Source organism: Crocuta crocuta, unplaced genomic scaffold (genome assembly GCF_008692635.1).
Source record: "Crocuta crocuta isolate KB4526 unplaced genomic scaffold, BGI_CrCroc_1.0 scaffold80, whole genome shotgun sequence".
NCBI classification, from domain to species: Eukaryota; Metazoa; Chordata; class Mammalia; order Carnivora; family Hyaenidae; genus Crocuta; species Crocuta crocuta.
In genome coordinates this window covers 2,407,024-2,431,301 of record NW_027527559.1, presented here as the reverse complement: position 1 = coordinate 2,431,301, position 24,278 = coordinate 2,407,024, and the positions used below count along the sequence as shown (strand labels likewise).

Genomic DNA, 24,278 nt, shown 5'->3' with positions numbered 1-24,278 from the left:
TTTTGGTGCCTGGCGTGTGGTGTACTTGCTGCACGGCCTTCCGTGGCGGGCTGCTTGAGAAGTGGTTCCTTTGCAGTCGGGTCCTAAGGAAATACACCTGAGCCTGATGGGCGGACAGAACGGCCTCGCACATTACAGCGTCTCAGTAAATGGATGAAGGGCGTATTTTATTTTATTTTTATTTTTTTCATTGTTGAATTCTTTATTTTTAAAAAATGTTTGAGTTGACATACTGTGCAGTATTGGTTTCGGGAGTAGAACTCAGGGATTCGTCACTTGCACGGAAGCCCAGTGCTNCCCCCTCAGTGCCCCTCTCTCTTTACCCAAAAGGCATATTTTAAAAGCTCTTCCTCTCCTGTTGCCGGAAAGCTGGAACCTTTGCAAGCCTTGAGTGCCGTTGTGTCGGGTGACTGAGTCATCTAATCAGTTCCCTGGGAATCTTGAGTCTTAGGTTTAGTTTGATTCTATTCAGTCAGCTTTTGTTTTGACCTCAGTGTGTGCACTTGCTGGGCTCTGTGGGCTCACGGAGGCAGGACCAGGATGGCCGACCTTAGATTACTGGTCCTTTTCTCTTGACAGCCGGTCAGGCACTGTGTTAAGCACTTCGGGCCCAAGGGTTTATTTACTACTCACAGCAGCACTGTAAGATAGGAAACGTTTTCATTTGTATTTTACGAGAAGTGAAGGTTGTCCCAGGTGTGAACCACTGCGCAGTAGCCTCCGGAAGGGGATCCTCTGCCTTCCCGTGGCCTGAGGGGACACACGCTGCGCAGCACAGCGTGAAGGCAGCCAGCTGCTGCCGGCGCCACTGCAAGTGTGAACAGGACTGGGAGACTGGGGGGGAGGGGCTGGGTCCCTGAGAATGGGACTTGGGTTGTGTCCAACATGGAAGCTGGAACTCTTTACGTTACCGCTGTTGCTGCTAGAGCCCCGCAGTCTTTTATATTTAGTCCTGTGCCGCACTACAGATTTTTAGTCACATTTGAAGATGTTTTGTTATGTTCTTACTTTTGTTTTGTTTATTTTGTTTTTGTTATTTTGAGAGAGGGCGTGAGTGAGCAAAGGGCAGAGAGACAGACAGCCCCTTACCTGGCGTGGGGCTCGAGCTCGGGAATGGTGAGATCCTGAATGAGCCAAACTCTCAACCGACTGAGCCACCAAGGCGCCCAGTGTTTTGTCATGTCTTAAGTTGTACCATATTTGTCTGAGAGTCCGCATGACTGAAGGTTACAGATACTGACCGAATACCTACTTTGGGTCTGGCACTGTCCTGGGTGCTTGGAATAAAGCCATGAACGCATCAGAATTTGTTTGCAAGGAGTAACATTCGAGTAGACAAAGGTAGGCTGAAGTCATGCATGCAGATATATAACATTATTTTCGGCATTGATAAGTGCTGTTTTGTTTTAAATGTTTATTTCTCTTTTTTTTGAGAGAGAAAGAGAGCAAGCATGTGAGTTGGGAGGGGCAGAGAGAGGGACAGACAGAATTCCAAACAGGCTCTACACTGTCAGCACAGAGCTCGACCCCGGGCTCAAACCCACAAAACATTAGGTCATGACCTGAGCCGAGGTCAGATGTTTAACCAGCTGAGCCCCTAAGCACCCCGTTATAACTGCTTTTTGGATAAAAATAGGATAACGTTCAAGTAGTGATGGGGACGAGGCCCGGAACTGCATTAAGCTAGAGGGGGAGGGGCTGCCTGTTTGGATTAGCAAATTTAGAAGTGAGTTATTTGAATGAGTTGTAGGCAGACATAAGGTTAGAGGAAGAGTGTTCTAAGCAGAAGAAATAAGAAATACCAAGGCCCTGAGCTGGGTCTCACCTTGGTTTTAAGGACCAGGCAAAAAATTCAGGAATCGCAGAAGTTTCCTGGATGACTGAAGAGTGTGGAAGATGACAGTGTGGAGTGATCACTGGAACCCTGGGCACCATTTAGGTTGAGCTAGAAATTCCACTGGTCATCTTAAACCAGACAGAGATGTGAATCCGGTTCATGCTTTGGGATAGAGGTTGGCAACCTTTTTCTGTGATGGGTCAGATTACGCGTAATTTAGGCTCTGCAGGCGGTAGGGTGGGTCTCTTGACGCCACAGTTCTGCCCTTGTGATGTGAATGAAGGTAGATAATGCATAATTGAACCAGGAGGGCTGGGTTCTAGTAAGTGTGAATGCAGAGAATGTGTAAATGAAAGAGTAGGACTGTGTTCTATAAAACTTTATTCATGGACACTGATATGTGAATTTCATATAAGTTTTAAGTGTCATGAAATGCTGTATTTGATTTTTTTTTAAACCTACTTTAGCTTGTGGGCTGTACAGACTCAGGCAGTGGGTTGTGGCAGGCTGATCCCTCCTGGATTCCGGCAGAAGTTATTTTGCAACCTGAGAAAAGAACAGCTTTGTACTTGGAATTAATAGCTATCAAAATTTAGTCAGATAAGGGGAAATAGTAGTTGCCACCAGTAGGGAGACTGGCGGGAGAGGCAGCTAGGAGTGCTGGTTTTGCCTCCCTGTTTTAGGGAATGATGACTAGCTGTAGCCAACGGATCCCTTCAGCTCTGACTGCCCTTTGGAGGAAACTCCTCATCCTGGCTGATGCAGGGGAGGCTTGGCTGATGACTGTGGTTACTGTTTTCAAGTATGGTGATAAAATGTGTATTTTTTAAGCTTTCTTCAGATTGGTGGGGGGAGAAAGTACAAGGGAATGCAGTATTTGATGACTAATGAGTGAATTTTTCAAATCTACGTATCTGCAGCTTGTTATTCTCACCTGCATATAATTGGAATGATCATGCTAGCAATAGAATTTTATTTTGTGTTTTTAAAAATTTTTAATGTTTATTTTTGAGAGAGAGCAAGGGAGGGGCAGAGAGAGAGGGAGACACAGACTCTAAACCAGGCTCTAGGCTCTGAACTGACAGCACAGGGCCTGACATGGGGCTTGAACTCATGAACATTGAGATCATGACCTAAGCCGAAGTCAGACATTTAACCCCCTGAGCCATCCATCCAGGTGCCCCAGCAATAGAATTTTAATATGTGCAGATGGGAGTTTGAGAAATGCAGCAAGCCCAAGTAAATGCCAGTTTCCTCCTAGTGCCTAAAAAATACAGTGATTACGAGCAAAGTGCCATGAAATATCACTCATCTAGAAGGTGTTTTCATGCATAGCAGTGAACTTGTTTGAAAGCTTATTTATTAAAAATGTTTTCTAATGTTTTATTTACTTCTGAGAGATAGAGATAGCGAGAGAGCGAGCGCGCAAGAGCCGGGGAGGGTCAGAGAGAGAGGGAGATACAGAATCTGAAGCAGCTCCAGGCTCTGAGCTGTCAGCACAGAGTCCGACGCAGGGCTTGAAAACACGAACCATGAGATCATGACCTGAGCTGAAGTCGGACGCTTAACAGACTGAGCCACCCAGGCGCCCCTGAAAGGTTTTGAATGCATATACTTCTCTTCCTGGAAAAAGAAATGATAACAGATGTGAAAATGTGTATATAATGCAAAAACTTCTTTTGGGTAATATACTTTTCAGCTCATGAACTAATTATTATGGACTGACTTAGTTTAAACGTGGTTGCTTTAGTGAATTCCAATTTAGCTCATCCAGTTCCAACTTTAAATAATCTACTTATATAACTTTAATAAAAAGTTTGAATCTAGGAGATAGACAACTTCCTTTTGGTTGGTAGGTTTGAGTTGAAGACTTAAAAAGCACCTTTTAAAATGTTAGTTTCAGGTAAGAGTATAATTAACATCTTTGGTATAGACTTTTGGAATAGAGTGGAGACTACTGCTCATCAGTTTGAAGCTGGGGCATGCCACTTTGGTAGTACTGACTCTGGTTGGAGTGGAGTAGTTGGCGGTTTATGTCCACAATATTTGTCTAGTGATTTCTGTTTATGAACCACTTGTCGTTGTAGCTTTATGATACAAAAACGTGGGATTGGGGATACATTTTAAAACCCAGATACTCTTTTTTTTAAAAAAAAGTTTTAACATTTCTTTATTTTTGAGAGAGGTAGAGCATGAGCAGGGGAGGGGAAGTGGGAGAGGGAAACTGAGCCATCCAGGCACCCCAAAACCCAGATACTCTTAAGGAGCAGAGATAGATTGGTTTTAATATACTGTAATTATTTTAACTGTTTTTCCCCAAGGGGTAAAAATTAGTGATAGAACGTTTTAGGGGAACCTTTCTTTCAAATACTAACTTTTATGAAGATAACATTAAAAGTCATTTGCTCAGGGGCTTCTGGGTGGCTCAGTTGGTTAAGCATCCAACTTTGGCTCAGGTCATGATCTCACAGTTCATGAGTTCAAGCCCTGCATCAGGCTCTTTGCTGACAGCTCAGAGCCTGGAGCCTGCTTCAGATTCTGTGTCTCCCTCTCTCTCTCTGCCCCTCCCCTGCTCATGCTCTGTCTCTCTGTCTCAAAATAAATAAATAAAACATTAAAAACAATAATTTGTTTATCACCTAGATTGATTTTGCTGACACAAAAGATAAAGTGCTGGTGTTTTTCAAGCTGCGACCTGAAGTAATTACTGATCAGAATCTACATAGTAACATTCTAGTTTCATCTATGTTGGAATCTCCCATAAATTCTCTTTACCAAGCTGTACGGCAAGTATTTGCACCAATGTTGTTAAAGGTAAGTAAATTAAAGTAGATGTACAGTCTTTTTTTTAAACCTAGGAATTTGTATAAATGTCTTTATAAACACAAAGGTAAATATTATTTTATTTACTGTTAATATCATTAGTATTTTGGTTTTTAAAAACGTCTCCTAAAAATTAGAAAAAAATTTAAAGTCAGCTTTGTTGATAAATAGAGGAATGGGAGAAAGAAATACATCTAATCCACACAGCTCTTACGTTGCTATACAGAAAATTATCAAGTTTGAACTGTTGAAAGGACTGTTTTTTATTCCTTGTGAGACGGAGGTAGTCAGGCTTTGAGTGACACTGGTGTATTTGGACTTATTTCTCTAAATAGGATTTTAAGGGGACCAGTTTGATTGGAGAACTTTTGGTCAATGTTTGCTCTTGTCTGTTTTTATTTAGGATCAGGAATGGAGCAGAGACTTTGATCCCAAACTTCAGAATCTTTTGAGTGAACTAGAAGCTGGGTTGGGTGTAGTTCTACGAAGATCAGACACGAACTTATCAAAGCTGAAATTTAAGGAAGATGACACACGAGGTATATATAGAACCATAACTTAATCACAGAAAGTCAAAACAGCTTTCTTATTAGTATGCTAGTGAATTAGTACATTTTTTTCGCAGACTTCCATACTTTTGAATCTTCTTTGAGCCTGAGCTTCCTTTAAATGAATAGATTTACATGGATTTTGAGAAGAGGAAAGTGTAATCTTTAACAATGTGCCACTCATGGAAGTAGAAAATCTAGTTGCTTCTCATAATCTGCAGTGGTTCTGTTCTGTAAAGTCCCTGCGGACACTGAGTCACTGCGTACTGAGCCTGGCTCCTCAGGGGAGAACAAGGGTAGGCTCCTGTGAGCCTTCGGTCATAAGATTTTTATCAGCTGCTCAACATATACCCGTATTTTATGTGTTTTCTGCTGAAAGTCACTGTATTTAATATAGATTGGTGATTATTTACCATGGAGTTCACAGCCAACAGCACTGTAACTCATGCATGAATGAAGCATCTCTAACACAAGTATTTGCTCAGGAAGTCACATCACAGTGTTCTTGGCCTTGGTAACACTAGGCAGGACTTTGGTCCTGTGCCTGGGGGCTGTTTTAAACAGGAATCGCCAATAAAAAGATGCCCAAAATGAGAAAAACCTGCAGCTGAATAGGTTGCAGAAAGGGTAATTGTTTACAGGAGGAAATGGGAAACTAGCAGGCAGGGTCTCTGTTGGGCCTCAGTTGGGAACGAGTATGTGGGGCGGCTTGAATTTTTTGTTGCTCTGTGCATGTCTGTGAATGGTGACAAAAACACTGCAGGCATTGATTTCAGATTACAAATAAATGTTAGGAATAGATGAATTCATAAATCCAGCATCCATGAATAGGATTGACCCTAATTGTCTACTTTGCAAAGATAATTAACTTTTATTTTGTAGTGTATTTTATGTGAAGCTAATTATAATCTTATTATAGCTATAGATAATATTATTTATATGAACAATTCACATGAAATGAATGATAAACACAAATCATTATTTTACAGTATTGGATACAGTTTTATACTTGGCTTGAGCAGTAAATTAGATGCTTTTTGAATCCCATAGACCTAGAAAAAATAGCACACATATTTGCAGTGTGTGATTAAGCAACTAGAAATTGACCAGTTCATTGGGAAATACGAAAGCAAATTGAAAAGTAAATTATTTTTATTTGCTTGTATTTTGACATTAAATTGCAAGTGTTTATTGATTAAATTGTAATCATTTCTAATTTGGGTAGTATTCACTGACATTAATGGTATTGGAATTAGGCTTGGGAAAACCTTATGCTGGAGAAGCGAGTTTGCAAGTATAGGATGCAGACTGACAGTGTGGATGTGGATGGTTTACAAACATAGGGGAAACAGACTGAGCCCCACACTTGCGAAGCATAAATTTAATACTATAATTGTTAGTGGATTTAGGAAAGAACTTTCTGTTGACAGAAATCTTAAAACTTGTTTTATGTACATCTTCAGGAGTACCGGACATACACGTAATCAGCAGATGAACCAGATAATTTTCTGGCTTTTCATTTTCAATTGATAGTTCTTTTTTTTCTTTTTCACCTTTTTAGGTATTCTTACACCAAGTGATGAGTTCCAGTTTTGGGTGGAGCAAGCTCATCGTGGAAATAAACAGATTAGCAGAGAGAGAGCCGGTTATTTTAAAGAACTGTTTGAAATGATTGCGAGAGTACGTGATTCCTGCAGAGTTATGTACCAGGCTTTGGGTGAAAGTGCTTGAGTGCTCAGTTTTCACCAGCGTTACCTCTGTTTTACAGTTGTTAATGGTTATAAACAAAATGCATCCTTCATGTGTAGCAAGGTTTCTTTAGGGTGTACATTTAACAGGGATACAGTTTAGGAGCTAAAACTTTTAAGGAATTTAGATTGTAATCTCTAGTAAATATTTTCCTCAAAAACATAATTTTCTATAGGTAGGTAGGGAAAAGCAAAGCCTAAAACACTAACAGACATTTATTTGGAGGTAGTATGTTCTTTTGAAAGAATGTTCAGTTTGTTCCAATTAGAGTTTTAAAGTAATTTGAAATATGAAAAGTCTTAGTTTTATACTTGATTGATTAGTCCTTGAAATATTCACAGAAGTTAAGTAAGTGACCATTTTAAATATGGTTACAAAAAAGTCTTTTTTTTTTCTAAATTAAATGACAAGTAATTTCCTATTTGTTCCCAGTATTGTTTCTATAATATCATTTTAATGAGGTTTTTGAAATGGTTTTAAACTTGTTTTGTGATAATGATGGAATGTAAATTACCAAAGCTTGAGCTATGTCTGTACTACTGGTAGCACACAGCACAGTGACCGAGTGACTACACATATGAACTGCAGTGGATCGCATCCATGTGGCGTGAGGCCACTGCCTTTGAGTGACTAGAAGAAATGAATCCAAACCTAAAGAAAATTAGGCCAAGAGCAAAAGTAAATGAAGAGACTATTTAGTAATTCTTAATTTTTCTCCTGGCTTTGATGACATTTATGTTTGTGAGGGAACTCTTAGGGTATTTGCATAAAGAAGGAACCTGTCATCTAGTAAAGGAGGCAAAAATGATGTGACAGATGTTAGAATTGTCGCAGTTGAAAAGTCTGGGAACATGGTGACTGTATTGATTAAGGTACAGTTATCATTACATTTAAAAAAGAATTCCTTTTGGTTTTAGGACTTTTATAACTTGGACAGTCTATCCTTACTAGAAGTGGTGGACTTGGTGGAGGCCACCCGGGATGTTGTAGACGACGTGTGGAGACAGACAGAGCATGATCACTTCCCTGAGTCACGAATGTTACATCTCTTAGACGTCATAGGTACTGTACTGGTAAAGAAGTACACTTGTGGGACTTTGGAAGCCTGTCTTGTTTTGTCTTCTAGGTTTTCTTTCAAGTACCTACTGAAAATGCTCCTTAATGTAATAATTGTTGCTTAGGGTAACTTTTAGAGCAAATCATAAAGGATTATTTAAATAGAAATTTGTATATAGTTGGTTAATTTAAATGTGTGTCAAGCCCTTTAACCATTAATACAAGTAAATTTATATAGATTTTTTAAGTCACTATATATGTATTCATTTAAGCTTTATTTTGTAATGATCTCAAAAGTCTTTAAAATGTATTGGTTTGGGGTGCCTGGGTGGCTCAGTTGGATAAATGTCCAGCTTCGGCTCAGGTCATGATCTCACGGTTTGTGAGTTCAAGCCGCATTGGGCTCTGTGCTGAGCTAGCTCAGAGCCTGGAGCCTGTTTTGGATTCTGTGTCTCCCTCTCTCTCTGACCCTCCCCTGCTCATGCTCGCTCTCTCAGAAATAAATAAAACATTAAAACTTTTTAAAAATATATTGGTTTGTCAGTATATAAGATGCATATTCTCTTTTTTTTTTTTAATATTTTTACTTATTTCTAGGAGAGAGAGAGAGAGAGACAGCGTGAGCAGGGGAGGGTCAGAGAGAGAGGGAGATACAGACTCTGAAATAGGCTCCAGGCTCTGAGCTGGCAGTCAGCACAGAGCCCGACGCGGGGCTTGAACCCATGAACCGTGAGATCATGACCTGAGCCAAAAGTCAGATGCTTAACCGACTAAGCCACCCAGGCGCCCCAAGATGCATATACTCTTTGACCTAGAGAATACCATTTCATTATTATCTTCAGGAAATATTAGACAAATACATAGAGGTATATGTACAAGGACATTTATTGCAGCATCATTTGTAATGTAGGAGTAGAAACAAATAGCATTTGAGAATTGGTTGTATAATGCTACATCCACACAGTAGGCCCTGCAACCTTTTGAAAAAATGATATGTATTTTTTTAACATTTTTAAATATTTATTTATTTTTGAGAAAGAGTGAGCATGACTAGGGGAGGGACAGGGGGAGAGGGAGACACAGAATCCAAAGCAGGCTCCAGGCTCTGAACTATCAGCACAGAGCCTGATATGGGGCTCGAACCCATGACTGTGAGATCATGACCTGAGCTGAAGTCGGACACTTAACTGACTGAGCCACCCAGGCACCCCAAAATGAGATGTATTTCTGCACTTGAAAGGTGCACATGGTATATTGAAAGGTGCAAAAACACAAACAAATGTGTGTGTGCATGTGTGTCTTGAAAAATATTTGTTTTTGACAATCTAAAGATGTGCACGTGGCATTTTGTAGATCCTTAGTTTGCTAATTTGTAGTATTTTAAGTTTTGTCATAAGCAAGTATTCTATAATTATTAGATAAAAAGACATTTCCATTAAAAATTTGCTTTCTGTATTATTAGGTGGTTCATTTGGAAGATTTGTTCAGAAGAAGTTGGGAACTTTGAATCTGTGGGAAAATCCTCACTATCTTGTGAAAGAGCATCTCAGAGCGGGTATTTCCATTTGTGAACAGTGGGTGATCGCCTGTAACCATCTCACGGGCCAGGTGTGGCAGCGCTATGTTCCGCACCCATGGAAAGGGGAGAAATATTTCCCTGAAACCCTCGACAGACTGGGCAAACGGCTGGAAGAGGTATCTGTTTGGATCTCTGACGTTAAGTGTGACGTAGTCCTCGCTCGTTTGCGAGCGTGTTTTATCACCAGTAAGCATTACACCTCCCATTGAAGTCATTTACTTCCTTTGGAAGAGAATAAGAATTGGTGCTTGGGAGATAATATATGGTGGTCATGTGATCCGGTGCCAGGGGTGCCAACTGAGTGCTGGTTCCCACCTGCCTGCTTACAGCGTGGTGGGTGAAGGACGGAGAGAGAGGGGGAGAGAGAGAATCCCAGGCAGGCTCTGTGCTGTCAGTGCAGATCCTGATGTGGGGCTTAATCCCACGCCCTGGCATCATGACCTGAGCCAAAATCACGAGTCGGATGCTGAACCAGCTGAGCCACCCAGGAGCCCCTCTCGGTGTGTAGAACAGTAGGTAATAAGTTAGTGTCATGGTGAGCTCTGTATACATAGAGAAAATGCTAGTGCTGTTAAGAAGCCATGCATTCTTGCACTTTGAGTTTCAGTCTGTTGTAGTTACTGTCCTCAAACAGCCCGATGTCTGGGCCCTAAGTGCCCATTTATGTTGGCTCCTCGGTCATTTTGACAGGAACCGCGTATCTCCTTGATGACTCCCTTACTTTCAGCCCCCAAGTGCGTCAGCCTGCCTTGGACAGTCTTCTGCCTCATTCCTGGAATTGGTCATTCCTCCACAGGGCCTGCTGCTTTTTGGTGGAAAGTGGTATCTAGCAACAGTTATTGGTTGGGGGATTGCTGGAGCTTTTAGGCCTTCTCAGTAGACAGGGTTGTTCACTTGGTGTTTTTGTTTTTAGGAAGAGGAAAATAAATTGGTACTTTTTACTCCTTTATCCAACTTAAATAAAAGGTTATAAAGTTTTTACTTAAATTTTTAATTGGTGGTGGTGGACATTTTATTTTATTATTTTTTAAATTATAAAAACGTTGCTGAAATGAACTTTGAACATGTTTAAAAATACTTAGATTTTATCTGTTTTCACTAGGTTTGAGCACATGGATTGTAGTGTAATGATAGCTCTTTGAGCACCACTTTGATTAATGAGGAATATCTCAAGATTATACTTTTACTGCTCATTTCGATGAACCTAGTTTAAAGAAATTCTTGCCCAATATGTTTAGACTTTACATCGATTTAAATAAATTTGTTTTAATATTTTATGTCTTAGGTCTTGGCTGTTAGAACAATTCATGAGAAGCTTCTTTATTTTTTACCTGCCAGTGAAGAGAAAATCATATGCCTGACTCGAGTGTTTGAACCCTTTACCGGCCTGAATCCTGTGCAGTATAATCCATATACTGAGGTTGAATTCTGTCTGTTTTGTCTATATAATTTCCTGTTTGTGTCATCCTTCTCAAAGCAGATATTTATATACTAAAGTCTCATTGTTAATTTGTGTAGCCTTTGTGGAAAGCTGCAGTGTCTCAATACGAAAAAATTATTGCACCTGCGGAGCAAAAAATAGCAGGAAAATTGAAAAATTATATTTCAGAAATTCAGGACAGTCCACAGCAGGTAATATGTTGAAATATTTCCCTTAAGCTATTTTAGGAGATACTTATGTGTTTACCAAGTTGATCAACTTAGGATGAACATACACTTATTTTATTTTATGTTAGCTTCTTCAGGCATTTCTGAAATACAAAGAGTTGGTGAAGCGTCCAACTATAAGTAAAGAATTGATGTTAGAAAGGGAGACTTTACTGGCAAGACTTGTGGACTCAACAAAAGGTAAAAGTTTATCAGAGGTTATAGTGTTTGCCTGAGAATATATTTTTGTAGGTTACTTTTTCTTGTATATCATTTAGGATTAAGACTGTATTTTATAACAATATAGGTGGAAGATTAATTGACTTTTTGTTACCGGTGTCAGATTTTTATTATATATTTTTTAAAATGTATATTTTAGAGAGAGTGTGAGTTGGGGAGGGGCAGAGAGAGAGGGAGACAGAGGATCTGAGGCAGGCTTTGAGCTGTCAGCACAGAGCCCCATGTCGGGCTCGAACTCATGACCCATGAGACCTTGACCTGAGCTGAATTTGGATGCTCAACCAGCTGAGCCACCCAGGTGCCCTAAATTACAGATTTTTAAAATTATCTAGTTATTTTCTTTCTCTGTCTCATTTGAGGCATGATAAGGTCCATGAGAGTAAACGACTAAGTCCTACTATTTTTAGGGTCCTCAATATATGTAAAAACTTCTATTTTTCATTATTCTGCATTAAGTTGCATTGTAATAATGAAATAATATGTCAACAACCCTATTATAATTTACAAACAGCTGACATGCTGTTGTATTTTATATTAAAATCTTCCTCATCAGGGGCGCCTGGATGGCTCAGCTGCAGAGCAACCAACTCTCCATCTTAGGGTTGCTGAGATCAAGCCCCATGCTGGCCATGGAGTCTCCTTTATAAAATAATTGTATGTAGTTTAAGTGGATATAAAGTGTGGTATCTAGGGTGCCTGGGTGACCCAGTTGGTGAGGCACCAACTCTTAATTTCAGCTCAGGTCATGACCTCATGGTTCATGAGATCGAGCCTCACGTTGAGCTCTGTGCTGACAGTGCAGAACCGGCTGGGAAGTCTCTCTCTCCTACTCTCTCTGCCCCTCCCCTGCGCGCACACACAGACATACACATGCATGCACACACAGAGGCTCTGGCTCGCTTGCTCTCTCAAGGTTCCTGAGAGTAAATGACCAAGTCCTACTATTTTTCTGTCCACAACCTTTAATATAAAGGTTTGGTGCATATAAACGATTTAGGAAATCTTTTACTGAATATATGTAATCATTTATTTGACTTACTTGACTTACATTTTTACAGATTTTCGATTAGACTTTGATAATCGATGCCGAGGAGTTCCTGGTGAAGCATCTGGACCACTTTCTGGCAAAAACCTGTCGGAAGTTGTTAACAATATAGTTTGGGTTCGACAGTTGGAGCTGAAGGTATTAGTTTTGATAGGTGTTGAACAATACTAATTATAAAATGTGCTAAAGTAATGTAGAAGACAGTCTAGAACTGTAGTGAGAACATTAAAAAACATTCTCTGTTTTCTTTGGCATATCCATCTAATTTACTTGTGCAGATTTCTGGAAAAGGGTACAGAGGAAGTTCTAACGGTCTGTCTACTCATTTTTTATGTAGAGATAATTATCAAATCATTTATTAGCCAGGTGCACTTGTTAGAGGTGAAGTGACTTCTTAGAAATACTCAAGAGGTTGAAATAATCTTTTATGTATTTTCAAAGGATTGTTTTAATCCTTTGAGATTATCATTGTAGAATCTTGGCAATTGTGAGGACTATCTGCAAGGATGTTTATATGAGTAAATCATTCTAGGTTGGAAGAAAGTTAAAGGAAAGGTCAGGGTGTTTTTGACATTGGCTAAAGTAGTGTCAGCAATTTATGGGTTTAACGGCTATTATTTAATATTTTAGGATTACCAGAATTGATCTCCGATTCTCATGTACTCAGTATTTACTGTACATGGTACAGTGTTGTGCATTTGACTCATATGATTATTAATTGGTTCTAGTCTGTGATTAAGAGCAAGTGAATATAGAGTATTTTAAAGGCTAGTGTAGTTGAGGGTTCTACCTATTAAGTTTGTATTTTTGATGTTTTACTTTCTGGAATATTCTGCCTAGTTTTATCAGTCACCTTTCCAAATTGCTATAAAGTTTTTTTGTACAGTTGTGGAAGAAGGGCATTTCTTTCCTCTAATTGCCATTCAGATGGGAAGTTATTGTTTGAGCTGTTTGCCAGAACACTTAGCAAATTACTGCTTCCCATGTTTAGGAACATTGCTGAGTTATTGGGAGTTGCACTTGAGTCTCCCTTAACTTACCCTTCAAATTATGCCCTGTCTGCATTATCATCTGTGTTTTGTTAGTGTGAGGTTGTCTAAGTCAGAAGCAGAGTAGGGGTTGATGTTCTTCCATTCACTGGCAAATTTTCTATTTTACTGTTTATAGCTGAATGGGATGATAATTTCTGAACATGGATCAGAGAACATGGTTCATTTTGTGCTAATTTTGTAAAATGTATTAATATATTCTAATATTCTTGTAATTTGGCCTTTTAAGGTGGATGATACTCTCAAGATTGCAGAGGCTCTTTTATCTGACTTGTCAGGATTTCGATCTTTCCATCGAGCTGCCGAAGATCTGTTAGAGCAGTTTAAACTGTATGAACAAGAACAGTTTGACGATTGGTCCAGGGATATTCAGTCTGGTTTGTCTGATTCCAGGTCTGGTTTGTGGTAAGTGTAACTAAACAGTGAAATATGCACAAGGATCTCGTTTCTCATGTGAGTAATCTAAGTGACAGGATGGAATTAATGATCTCTATTCTCTCCTTTCCCCAGACTTGCTGCTGGTCCTTAAAAATGTTTTGTTAGTTTTTGATTTCTAGCTTTTAAGTCCTGAAAGTTGGGGATTTTGGAGACTGAGTTAGTGGGCCACCCCGGCTGGCTTCTTGGATCTGTTTCTCAGACCTACAGATTCTGACTTTAGAATGAGGCTGTTCTTTCCCATGGTTTTTTGCTACCAGTGTTCATAATTGTTATTCTACCTATTTTATGTTAATATTATTTACATGGACACACACACATTATAAATGATAAAATGTCATAATTTCAAGCTCCTTGCACTAGAGAGTATTTCTTCATGAAATATTCTCATGGTGCCTACCATTGGGTAAGGGTTTGATAAACATTTATTGAGCTAGATTGGACCTAATTTAATTGGTTAACCTGATTATTCTAATGGGTATTTAAAATGGATGATCTGGAAAAACCATTGTTTCTTTGTTCCGGTAAACTTTCCTTAGTGTATTAGCATATGTTTAGAAACTAGTCATGTTTTACTGTTTAGAAACCTGTTACTTCTCAGAAGTAAATTTTGTGCATAATAAGAAAGTCTGTTTATTTTCCTTAAACTACTACAAAGAATAATTAGGTCAAAAGTGGTAGCTTCTCAGACTGAATGAATACTTACTTTCCCCTATCTTGCATTTTGGTTGTGTTCTTCTCTTTGAAGAACCAAAAGGTGCCAGGGCATGATGATTATATCCGTATCCCATTCATTCCCTCCCTTCCTGCTGGGAGCCGGAAATAGAGGAAATGCGAGGGAAAAAAAAGTTCTTAGTCAAGTAAATTTGGGAAACTTTCACACTTGTATCACTGGAGTTCTGGTGGAGATCCTCTGTGTGTAACAGCATGCCAGAGGAGTGAGACTTTCTGGAAAGAAGCCTGCTCAGCTTTGTTTATCCTGCTGTTTTCCATTTGGCAATGAAATATTCTGACTTCTGCTTTTTTTCTGGGCAAAACTCACCACTGTTCCATAGAATCAATGTGTTTTAGAATATATTTCAGGATATGCTGGTATATAGAAAGTAATTTTGAAGGTTAGTTGCAAATAAAGGCAAAGAAAGTGCCATTAAAATTTTCTGACAGGATTTGTGTTTTAGGAAAGTTGGAGCTAAATCATTATTCTAAGCCATTTTAAAGTGTCTACTTTTAAAAAACTTTTTTACTTTATTTTGAGAGAGTGATCACATGCACAAGTGGGGAAGGTTGGGGGGGAGAGAGAGGAGAGAGAGGAGAGCGCGAGGGAGCCAGGCAGGCTCCACAGTGTCAGCACAGAACTCATCGTGGGATTCGATCCCATGAACCGTGAGATCATGACCTGAGCTGGAACCAACAGTCAGCTGTTTAATCAGCTGAGCCACCCAGGTGCCCCCAAAGTATCTACTTTTTATTATGCTTTATTATATGTGGTGTTAAATGGGTGGAATAGATTTGTTCTTTGCTTTTCAGTAGCTTTCGTTCTAAGACCTACATGTTTTCTAAATTGTGGAAGTTATTTGAAAGAATAAACATTATATAAACCTGATCCTAAAAGAGAGGTTGTGAAAATAAAATACTTGTTGACCACTTTAGCTCAGTATTTGCACAGTCCATGCTGACTTGAATGAACTGGAATGAACTGATGTAGAAGTAGCTACTGTAGCCTTAAAAAGAAACACACAGGGGGCGCCTCAGTTGCTTAGTCGGTTAAGCGTCCGACAGTTAAGCGTCCGACTTTTGCTCAGGTTATGGTCTTGCGGTTCGTGGGTTCGAGCCCCGCGTCGGGCTCTGTCCTGACAGCCAGCTCGGAGCTTGGAGCCTGTTTCAGTCTGTGACTCCCTCTCTCTCTGACCCTCCCCTGCTCACGCTGTCTCTCTCTCTCTCTCTCCTAGAAATAAATAAAACATTTAAAAATAAAGTAAAAAAACCCAAAAAACAAAAAAGAAACACACAGGCCAGCCCCTTGGTAGAGAAACAAAGAGCTGAGGAATGAAACATTTGAGTATCTGTACTCCTGCCATTCTTATGTTCTTTATCATTGATCCTTCAATAAAAGTATTAAAGAACCAAATAAGCTGACTCAAAAAAATATCTAAGGTACCCTTTAGAGGATGAATCAAGACCTTATCTCTCCCTCTCTTTTTTAATGTTTATCTATTTTTGAAAGAGAGAGTGAGAACAGAGACAGTGAGTGAGGGGAGGGGGAGGGATAGAGAGGGAGACACAGAATCTGAAACAGGCTCCAGGCTCTGAGCTGTCAACACAAAGCCTGATGCAGGGCTTGAACTTATAAACTGCAAGATCATGACCTGAGCGAAAGTTAGGCACGTAATCAACTGAGCCACCCAGGAGCCCCAAGACCTTTTCTCTTTATGCTGAATGTGTTGTTGGTTTTGAGTCTTAACTGAAGGCTAAGCAATTGATTGTTCTGACTTCAAAAAATCCTTGGGTGAAAAGATTAATGTGATGATACAGTTTGAGTATTGCAGTTTATTACCAAGTTCTGAATTGTGAGATACTATGTAGAAAAAAAGATTACTTGGAACCTATGATTAAAATACACAGTTTTATACTTTGAGTTAGTTTTATATTTATAGAAAAGCTACAAAAACTGTTGTTTTTCATCAGTCAAAAGAGTGAGAACATGAAACTGAAAATGTTACTTATTTTATTTTGTAGCATCGAGGCCAATAGTCGAATTATGGATTTGGACCCTAGTGACGGCTCATTAAAGGTGCATTATTCAGATCGACTGGTGATTCTTCTCAGAGAAGTTCGTCAGCTGTCTGCACTTGGCTTTGTTATTCCTGCCAAGATACAGCAGGTTGCAAACATTGCACAGAAATTCTGCAAGCAAGCAATTATTCTTAAACAAGTATGACATTATATTTTTGAATATATGACTGTCCTGAGTTCATTATGTTAGAATATTTTAAGGGCTTCGTTTTCTAATTTTGATACATTTTCAGCTAACAGAATAGCAGCAGTGCGTCTTGGAAAATTAGGGTTTGCTAAATGACTACATTACGAAATTTGCATTTTAAGCCTATGTAAGAATTCATTAACTTGAGGTATTATTGTTATTCATTCTAAAAGCATTTGGAAAATTAGAATGTAATATTTCTTTTTTCCATTTTCTTCCATGTTACGTGCATGGATCTTAAAGGACCTTCTAACCAAAGGGCCCTCTGTCCTCTGCTCCCTTCGCCTTCAGCGGGCAGATTCTTAGAGATTGACAGGGCTGATGGCCTCTAGTTTTGGTCATTTCCTGGGTCTGCCTGTTCCCTTTGCCATCATATCATTTACCTGTTTATCGTAATGGTTTTTAAAGTTTGCTTATTGATTTTGAGAAAGAGCAGGCACGTGTGTGTGAGCGGCAAAAGTGGGTAGAGAGAGGGAGAGAGAGAATCCCAAGCAGGCTCCGCACTGTCAGGGTAGAGCCCCACATGGGGCTCAAACTCATAAACTGTGAGATCATGACCTGAGCCAAAATCAAGAGTCGGATGCTTAACCCACCGAGCCCCCCAGCTGCCTCACATTTGCCTTTTTAAAACTATTACCCCCTTGCTGTGTGTCTCCTTAGCAGAATACACAAGGCCTTCTTAATCATGCTCTAACCTCCCACTGGCTTGGCCCTCAGCACCCGGACCCTTCCCTTCAGGCGGCGCCCTATGCCTCAGTGGTACGAGACCTGGCTCTTCTCTGAATGCATCTCCATCCCTTAATCCCCTCTCAGAAGTCACTTTCTTTGTTGTGTCTTCCTTTAGGTGATTGTTCCTTATTCTCTATGCAGTTTGCACATCAGTCTTGAATGCTTTTCTGTAGTACTGGATTCTTTTTGTCTTTTTGCTCACTTGACTAGTAGATCTTAGTGGTCAGGAATAGTATCTTAGGGGCAGGAACAGTATCCTGTGTATCCAGACTCTCATTTATTCTTTGAGCCCCTGTAGCGCCCGCACAGTGCAGTGAGGATGAGACCAGTACCCGGCTGCGGTGTTCCGGCACACAGTTTCTTGGCCTCAGCTCTGTTGGCATTTTGTGCTGGTTCTCTCCTGTGGGGAGCATCCTGTGCTTTGTCGGGTGTTTGGTAGCATCCCTGCCAGTAGCACCTGCCTAGTACTGACAGTCTAAGGTGTCAGTTGTTGCCAGATGCCCCCTTGGGTGCACATCAAACATGGCTGACCACCACTGGTCTGGTGGGAGAGGGCAGGGCAAACAATGAGTCCTGGTTAAATACCGGGCATTCTCGTAGACGCCGTATCTATGTGACTTCCGTTTCCTCCCCAGTTTTCACTTGTCTAATGGGCGACCAGATTTGGAACATCGTTTTCCTGATACCGTGTAGCTAGTAAGTTATTTAGCTGGGATTTGATACCAATTGTGGCTCCAAAGTCCATAGTTACTCAGTTACAGTTTATGTACTGATGACAGATAAGTGCAAATTTGATAAAACATGTATCAGGGGACCTGGGGGGCTAAGTCAGTCGAGCATCTGACTTCGACTCAGGTCATGATCTCACGATTTGTCGCTTTGAGCCCTGTGTTGGGCTGTGCTCATAGCTCAGAGCCTGGAGCTGCTTCTGATTCTGATTCTGATCTCCCTCTTTCTGCTCCTCTCCAACTCATGCTTTGTCTATCTATCTCTCTCTCAAAAATAAGTAAACATTAAAAAAATATGTAATATGTTATGAGTACTCTATTAGAGATTTTGTAAAGTCCCATGAAAGTATCGAGGTGGGAATTTTCAGTTACTTCCTGGGTAGGAGTCAAGGCAGTATCAGGTGAGTTTTTCGGAGGAGCCTGTTTGGTGTGAGGAGCACGAGGGAGGGGTGGGTGAGCGTTTCAGAGAGCCAGACTGCGTCTTCAGAAGGAGAGGGGCTTGCCCACTCTTGTATCCTGTGTATTTAGTGCAAGACAAAGGAGCTCAGATGATGAGTGTGGTCACATCGCATTGGTATTTCCCCGGGGAGATCTATTACATGTACCTTCACTTCTGAGCAAGTATTTAGCTGGAGAAGGAAGTGTGATGTAAGAGTTGGTTAGAGAGTAGCTCGGCCAGGTTGCTGTAATACTGTGTATTACTTGCTTCTAGTTTTTTGGATTAGGCTTTTTCTTGGACTACTACTGTGGTACAGAATAAATACCATGGACAGCTTCCTCCAAATANACTTCTGAGTTCTCAATTCTGTTCCATTGGTCTATGTGTCTGTTTTTGTGCCAAGACCATACGGTCTTGATGATGACAGCTTCAAATACAGCATATTTTTATATGTACTAGTGGAAAGAAGATGACTATAAAATTAGGAAATATTTTTTAAGAACATACTCTGGGCCAAGAATGTTGTGAGGTGCTGGGAATACAAAGATTACATACAAGACCATCTTTTTAAAGACTCACTCCATGGTGTCCACTTGATCTGTGTCCCTGAACCTCTCCTCTCCCCCAACAGAGCTGACAGTTCCCCTTTCGATCCTCAGTGTACCTTGTAGGTATCTCCGTGTTTTGATTCATTGATTAAACAAATAATTATCGAGTGCCTTCTGTTTGCTAGACACTGTTCTTGAAGTTGTCATTGTAATTTGAGAGATACTGTAGTGATAAGTCCTGTGAAGAAAATGAAAACGAAAGCAGTTGGAGCAGAGTGCACTATTTTGGACAGAGTGGTGAGGGCAGTCCTTGATGAAGGGTGATATTTGGGAAGATACAGGACATAGGGTGACACAGAACCATGCAGATGTCTGCAGGAAGGCTTTGTTGCGCAAGGTTCCCGCGAGGGTTCCTGAGGGGAGGCCCCCCCGGAGCTCACGGGAACAGCTGGGAGCCCGGTGTGGCCGCACCGCGGTGAGGCTCTGTGGTGGGGCTGATGGGGATTTTATTCTCAAATGTACTGGGGAGTCACTGGGAGTTTTGGTGTAGCAAATGGTATAGTGTGATTTCTGTTGAGGGAAGTGCCACTCTGGCTCTTTGAATGCCTTGAATGGACACCAGGAAGCTGCGGCTGGAGACAGACCAGTTCTGGGATGGCCACCCTGGTCTTGTCGAGAGACAGGGGTGCTCGCCTCGCTGTGGGGTTGGTGGACCTGGGTGGCCTGGTTGCCTGTAATTGTGCTGGGAAAGTGGAGTCAGTAGACAAATACATGATTTCGTTCATGTAATTTAAGAAACAAAACTGACAGACAAATGGGAAGGGAGGGAAAGAGGAAAACAAACCACAAGAGACTTTTTAGTTTATTTTAAAAGAGAACGCAAGTGTGTTGGTGCGTGGGGGAGAGACAGAGAGGGAGAGAGTGAGTGACCCAAGCAAGTCTTGCTGTCAGCAGAGTCCAACGCAGGACTCAATCCCACAAAGCAGATCATGACCTGAGCTGAAGTCAGATGTTCAAATGGCTGAGCCAGCCAGGTGCCCTGCCTGTGAGAGACTCTTAAATACAGAGAGTACACTGAGGGCTGCTGGAGGGGAGGTGTGAGGATGGGTTGGGTGATGGGCACTGGGTGTTGTATGTAAGTAATGAATCACTGAATTCTGCTCCTGAAACCAATACTGCACTGTATGTTAAATCACTAGGATTTAAATAAAAAAGAAATAAAAACAGAATAAAACAAGCAGTATAGTCAGTAGACTGCATTGATGTGGGATGTAAAAGAAAAGTAAAGGACAGCTCAAAGATTTTTTGGTCTGAGAAATGGATTGTTCGTTATATGCCGAAAAAGGAAGGAATAAGTTTGCAGAGCTGCAGGAATGAAAAGTTAAGTTTTTAGCATTTAACATGCTTTATTGGGCTCCTTCATGTTTCTCTTGAGACTGGGAACTTCGTGGTCACAAGGACTGGGTTTTCTCACCTTTGTCTACTCAGCCCCCAGGACCTGGCTTGGCACAGTGTGGGGGCTCAGCAAGGAGTGACTGTGTGTATTCACAAGTGCATCAGTGCTGCGTCAGAGATGACAGCCAGCAAGCTGTTTCTGGTTACGTCTCAGGATGAGAAGAGTTAATGTTCCCATTCAAACCATTAAAAATGAAGACAAGTGAAAAATTAAGCGTGCTATTTACTATTATTACTAATTGTACTTTCACTTTGTAGGTGGCACATTTTTACAATTCCATCGATCAACAAATGATTCAAAGTCAGAGACCAATGATGTTACAATCTGCATTAGCATTTGAACAGATAATTAAGGTAAATGGACTTTATATGTTGTTATAATTGGATTTTACTTGTGAGGTGTTTCTTGTTTCTTAGTTTTTTAGTATACCCTTCAGCTTAATATTGACTTAAGGTTTCATTCCCCAGTGACTTCCTTCACTCTTAACAAGTAACATTTGTAGATTTAAGTGGTTATATTGTTTCACATATTCAGATGCTTTGTTTGATCAATTGAATTGATCAATTGAATATATGTGTAGTATACAACTTGTATGCCACTATACTTATTCACTGAAGTGTGAGGCCTTTTGTTTTGTTTTGTTTTAAAGTTTATTTTTCAGGGGCACCTGGGTGGCTCAGTTGGTTGAGCTTCGACTTCAGCTTAGGTCATGATCTTGTGGTTTGTGAGTTTGAGCCTCACATCAGGCTCTGTGCTGACAGCTCAGAGCCTGGAGCTGCTTTTGGATTCTCTTTCTGTCCTTCCCCTATTCGCACTCTGTCTCTCTCTCTCTCTCTCTCTCAAAAATAAATACACATTAAAAAGAATTTTAAAGTTTGTTTTTGAGAGAGACAGAGACAGTGTGAGCGGGGGAGGGGCAAAGAGAGGGAGACATAGAGTCCCAAGCAGGCTCCAGGCTCTGAGCTGTCGGCACAGAGCCTGATGCACGGCCAGAACCAATGACACTATGGGATCAAGACCTGTAGAAGTAGAAGAGGAATATACCTTTTTCCTGTTGCATTTGCGAGTGGATCACTAGTTGTGATTTTCCTCAAGACCGCCCCCAGTTTCTGTGATCTTGTGGGAGGACTGTGAGGACGTGGTGCCGATCTCTTATGATCTAGTCCAGCAGCAGGGTGCAGAGCAGAGTCCACACAGGGCAGGGCCCGGGCGAAGCCCTGGGGACCGGAGGCAGGCTCTCAGGACCCCTTCCCCTGTGGACCCACGCAGGGCGACCTTCACTCCCGCCCCTCCGTCACAAGTTGTGATACACGTGGTGGTGTCTTACTGGGACTGTGAGCGCCTCAGCGCCCGGGCACTTACGGCGGGCTAGTTGTGGGGTATCTTCTGCCTGATCATGCACCGGGGTTGCACATGCCCAGGAGGAGAGCACGTGTTCAGTATAAACTGCACTGTTGAGGCACCGTGAGCCAGTCTTCCAAGTGGGGTGGCGGGGGGCTGCCAGGGCCGGGCCAGGGTCGGGTTTCAACGGGCCTCCTGAGGGACGGCATTCACATGCACCGCGTGAGCTTTGCTCTGCCACGCGTTCTCGCCTGTGAGTAACGGGAGGTCTTGTAATTCATATGGACAGAGTTTTAAGTTTTTTAAAAATGTTTTTAATTTTTTTTCATTGCCAGAGCTCCATATGAGTATATAGTGGAAAGTTTAAAATACAGGTAAACAAGAAGAAAAAAGGTTTTAAAACTATACCATGAAGAGATGGCCGTTGTTAGCAGTCTGGAGTCTGTCTTTTAAACTTTTTGTGTGTGCATATTTACAAGTGTACTTTTGAAACTGGGGAAATATTTTATTACTTTTTACCCCTTTTCACTAAATAGATAATGTTTAATTGTACGTCATTAGGACTTTTTTTTCTCTAATAAATATATTCAAAGAGGTATCTCCTGATATTTCTGTGAGAAATTGGGTTGTGAGAAGTAAATCATTATATTAGCTTCTGTTAAATGAGACCGAATAGTAGAGAAGAAAGCAAGATCGAAGGAGCAAGAATGCTGAGGTTCCTTCTAATCCGCTGGCCGCTTGCTGTCTGGGAGGGCAGGGACTCTCCTCCTCCTCACGACCTGCAGCCGTGCGGCAGCAGGTTGCGTGTGCTGACAGCCTAGTAAATGCTCGCTAAGCTGTTGCATAGGGTGTGCTGCTGGGCTTTGCACGAGTAAGTGTCGTCCGTTTAGTGGCTGTGTACGGAGGGTCTGCCGTGTCCCAGACATGATCGCCTGGGTTTTCCACGCACCACGTCCAGCACGTCTGGAAACCAGGCTGCTGTCCACTCTTACGTATTTGTCCTGAGTGTGCATTCCTGTCTGGGTACACAGAGCACCACGTACACGGGGTTATAATTTTTCCTTCAGTCATCATATACGACTTAAGAAAGTCATGNTGGGCACGGAGGAGGGCACTTGTGGGGATGAGCACTGGGTGTTATATGGAAACCAATTTGACAATAAACTATTTGTAAAAAAGATAAATAAATTAAAAAAATAAAATAGAAAAAAAAAGTCATGAGGATAGTTTATTTTATATTTATATTTTCCTAATCCCGGTGTTTTCCTTTGCTCTCTGAATTTCCCACCAGAGAGTTGGTGTTGACCATGTCTTCATAGTAGGCTTGCTACAAAGTCTCTTCTCTTTTCCTTTGTCCGAGAGGGTTTGTGTCCCTGCTTTCCAGAAAGGCACTTTTTAAAAAAATTGTTTTAATGTTTTATTTATTTCTGAGAGAGAGAGACAGTGTGAGCAAGGGAGGGTCAGAGAGAGTGGGAGATGTGGAATCTGAAACAGGCTCCAGGCTCTGAGCTGTCAGCACAGAGCCCGACGCGGGGCTCGAACCCACGAACCATGAGATCATGACCTGAGCTGAAGTCGGACGCTTAACCGACTGAGCCACCCAGGTGCCCCCAGAAAGGCACTTTGACCAGCAATAAAATTCACGGTTGACAGGCCTTGTAGCCCTTAAAGAACCTCCTGCTTCCTCCTGGCCTCATGGTCAGCATGTAGCGATAGATTGATGGCCTTTAGTTTGCGGTCCTTTCTGAACAGCATGTTGTTTCTCTGTGACAGAAGGAAGCGTCCTGAGCCCCGGGCGAGTGTGTGCGCTCCACGCTCTGCCAGGCCCCGCACTTGCACAGCTTCCCACGAGGGGAGTGGGAGTTCAGGGTCTCTTTCTGCCGCACTGACCCCTTCCTGTTGGGGGGGGTGGTCTGCACTACCTCAGGCCCCCGAGCGGGTGTAAGCCTGTTAACACGGCTGGGAGGGAGCACGGGGCTGACCTGCTGGGATGGGGGGAGACGGAGGCTCAGCTCGCTGCTCAGCCAGTGTTCCCTTGGCAGGGAAGAG

At 41.5% G+C, this 24,278-nt stretch overlaps 1 protein-coding gene across 1 annotated transcript in view; it reads left to right on the top strand.

Annotated features, from left to right (window-relative positions):
• DYNC2H1 (dynein cytoplasmic 2 heavy chain 1) overlaps window positions 1-24,278 on the top strand; it is a 301,089-nt gene that overhangs the window by 612 nt on the left and 276,199 nt on the right. The window contains exons 2-13 of the mRNA XM_077770023.1: window positions 4,481-4,651; window positions 5,064-5,199; window positions 6,770-6,888; window positions 7,875-8,019; window positions 9,476-9,708; window positions 10,878-11,012; window positions 11,111-11,224; window positions 11,329-11,440; window positions 12,538-12,662; window positions 13,803-13,978; window positions 16,745-16,940; window positions 21,146-21,241. Of these exons, the coding sequence (XP_077626149.1) occupies window positions 4,481-4,651; window positions 5,064-5,199; window positions 6,770-6,888; window positions 7,875-8,019; window positions 9,476-9,708; window positions 10,878-11,012; window positions 11,111-11,224; window positions 11,329-11,440; window positions 12,538-12,662; window positions 13,803-13,978; window positions 16,745-16,940; window positions 21,146-21,241 (1,758 nt within the window). The remainder of the gene's footprint in view (window positions 1-4,480; window positions 4,652-5,063; window positions 5,200-6,769; window positions 6,889-7,874; window positions 8,020-9,475; window positions 9,709-10,877; window positions 11,013-11,110; window positions 11,225-11,328; window positions 11,441-12,537; window positions 12,663-13,802; window positions 13,979-16,744; window positions 16,941-21,145; window positions 21,242-24,278) is intronic.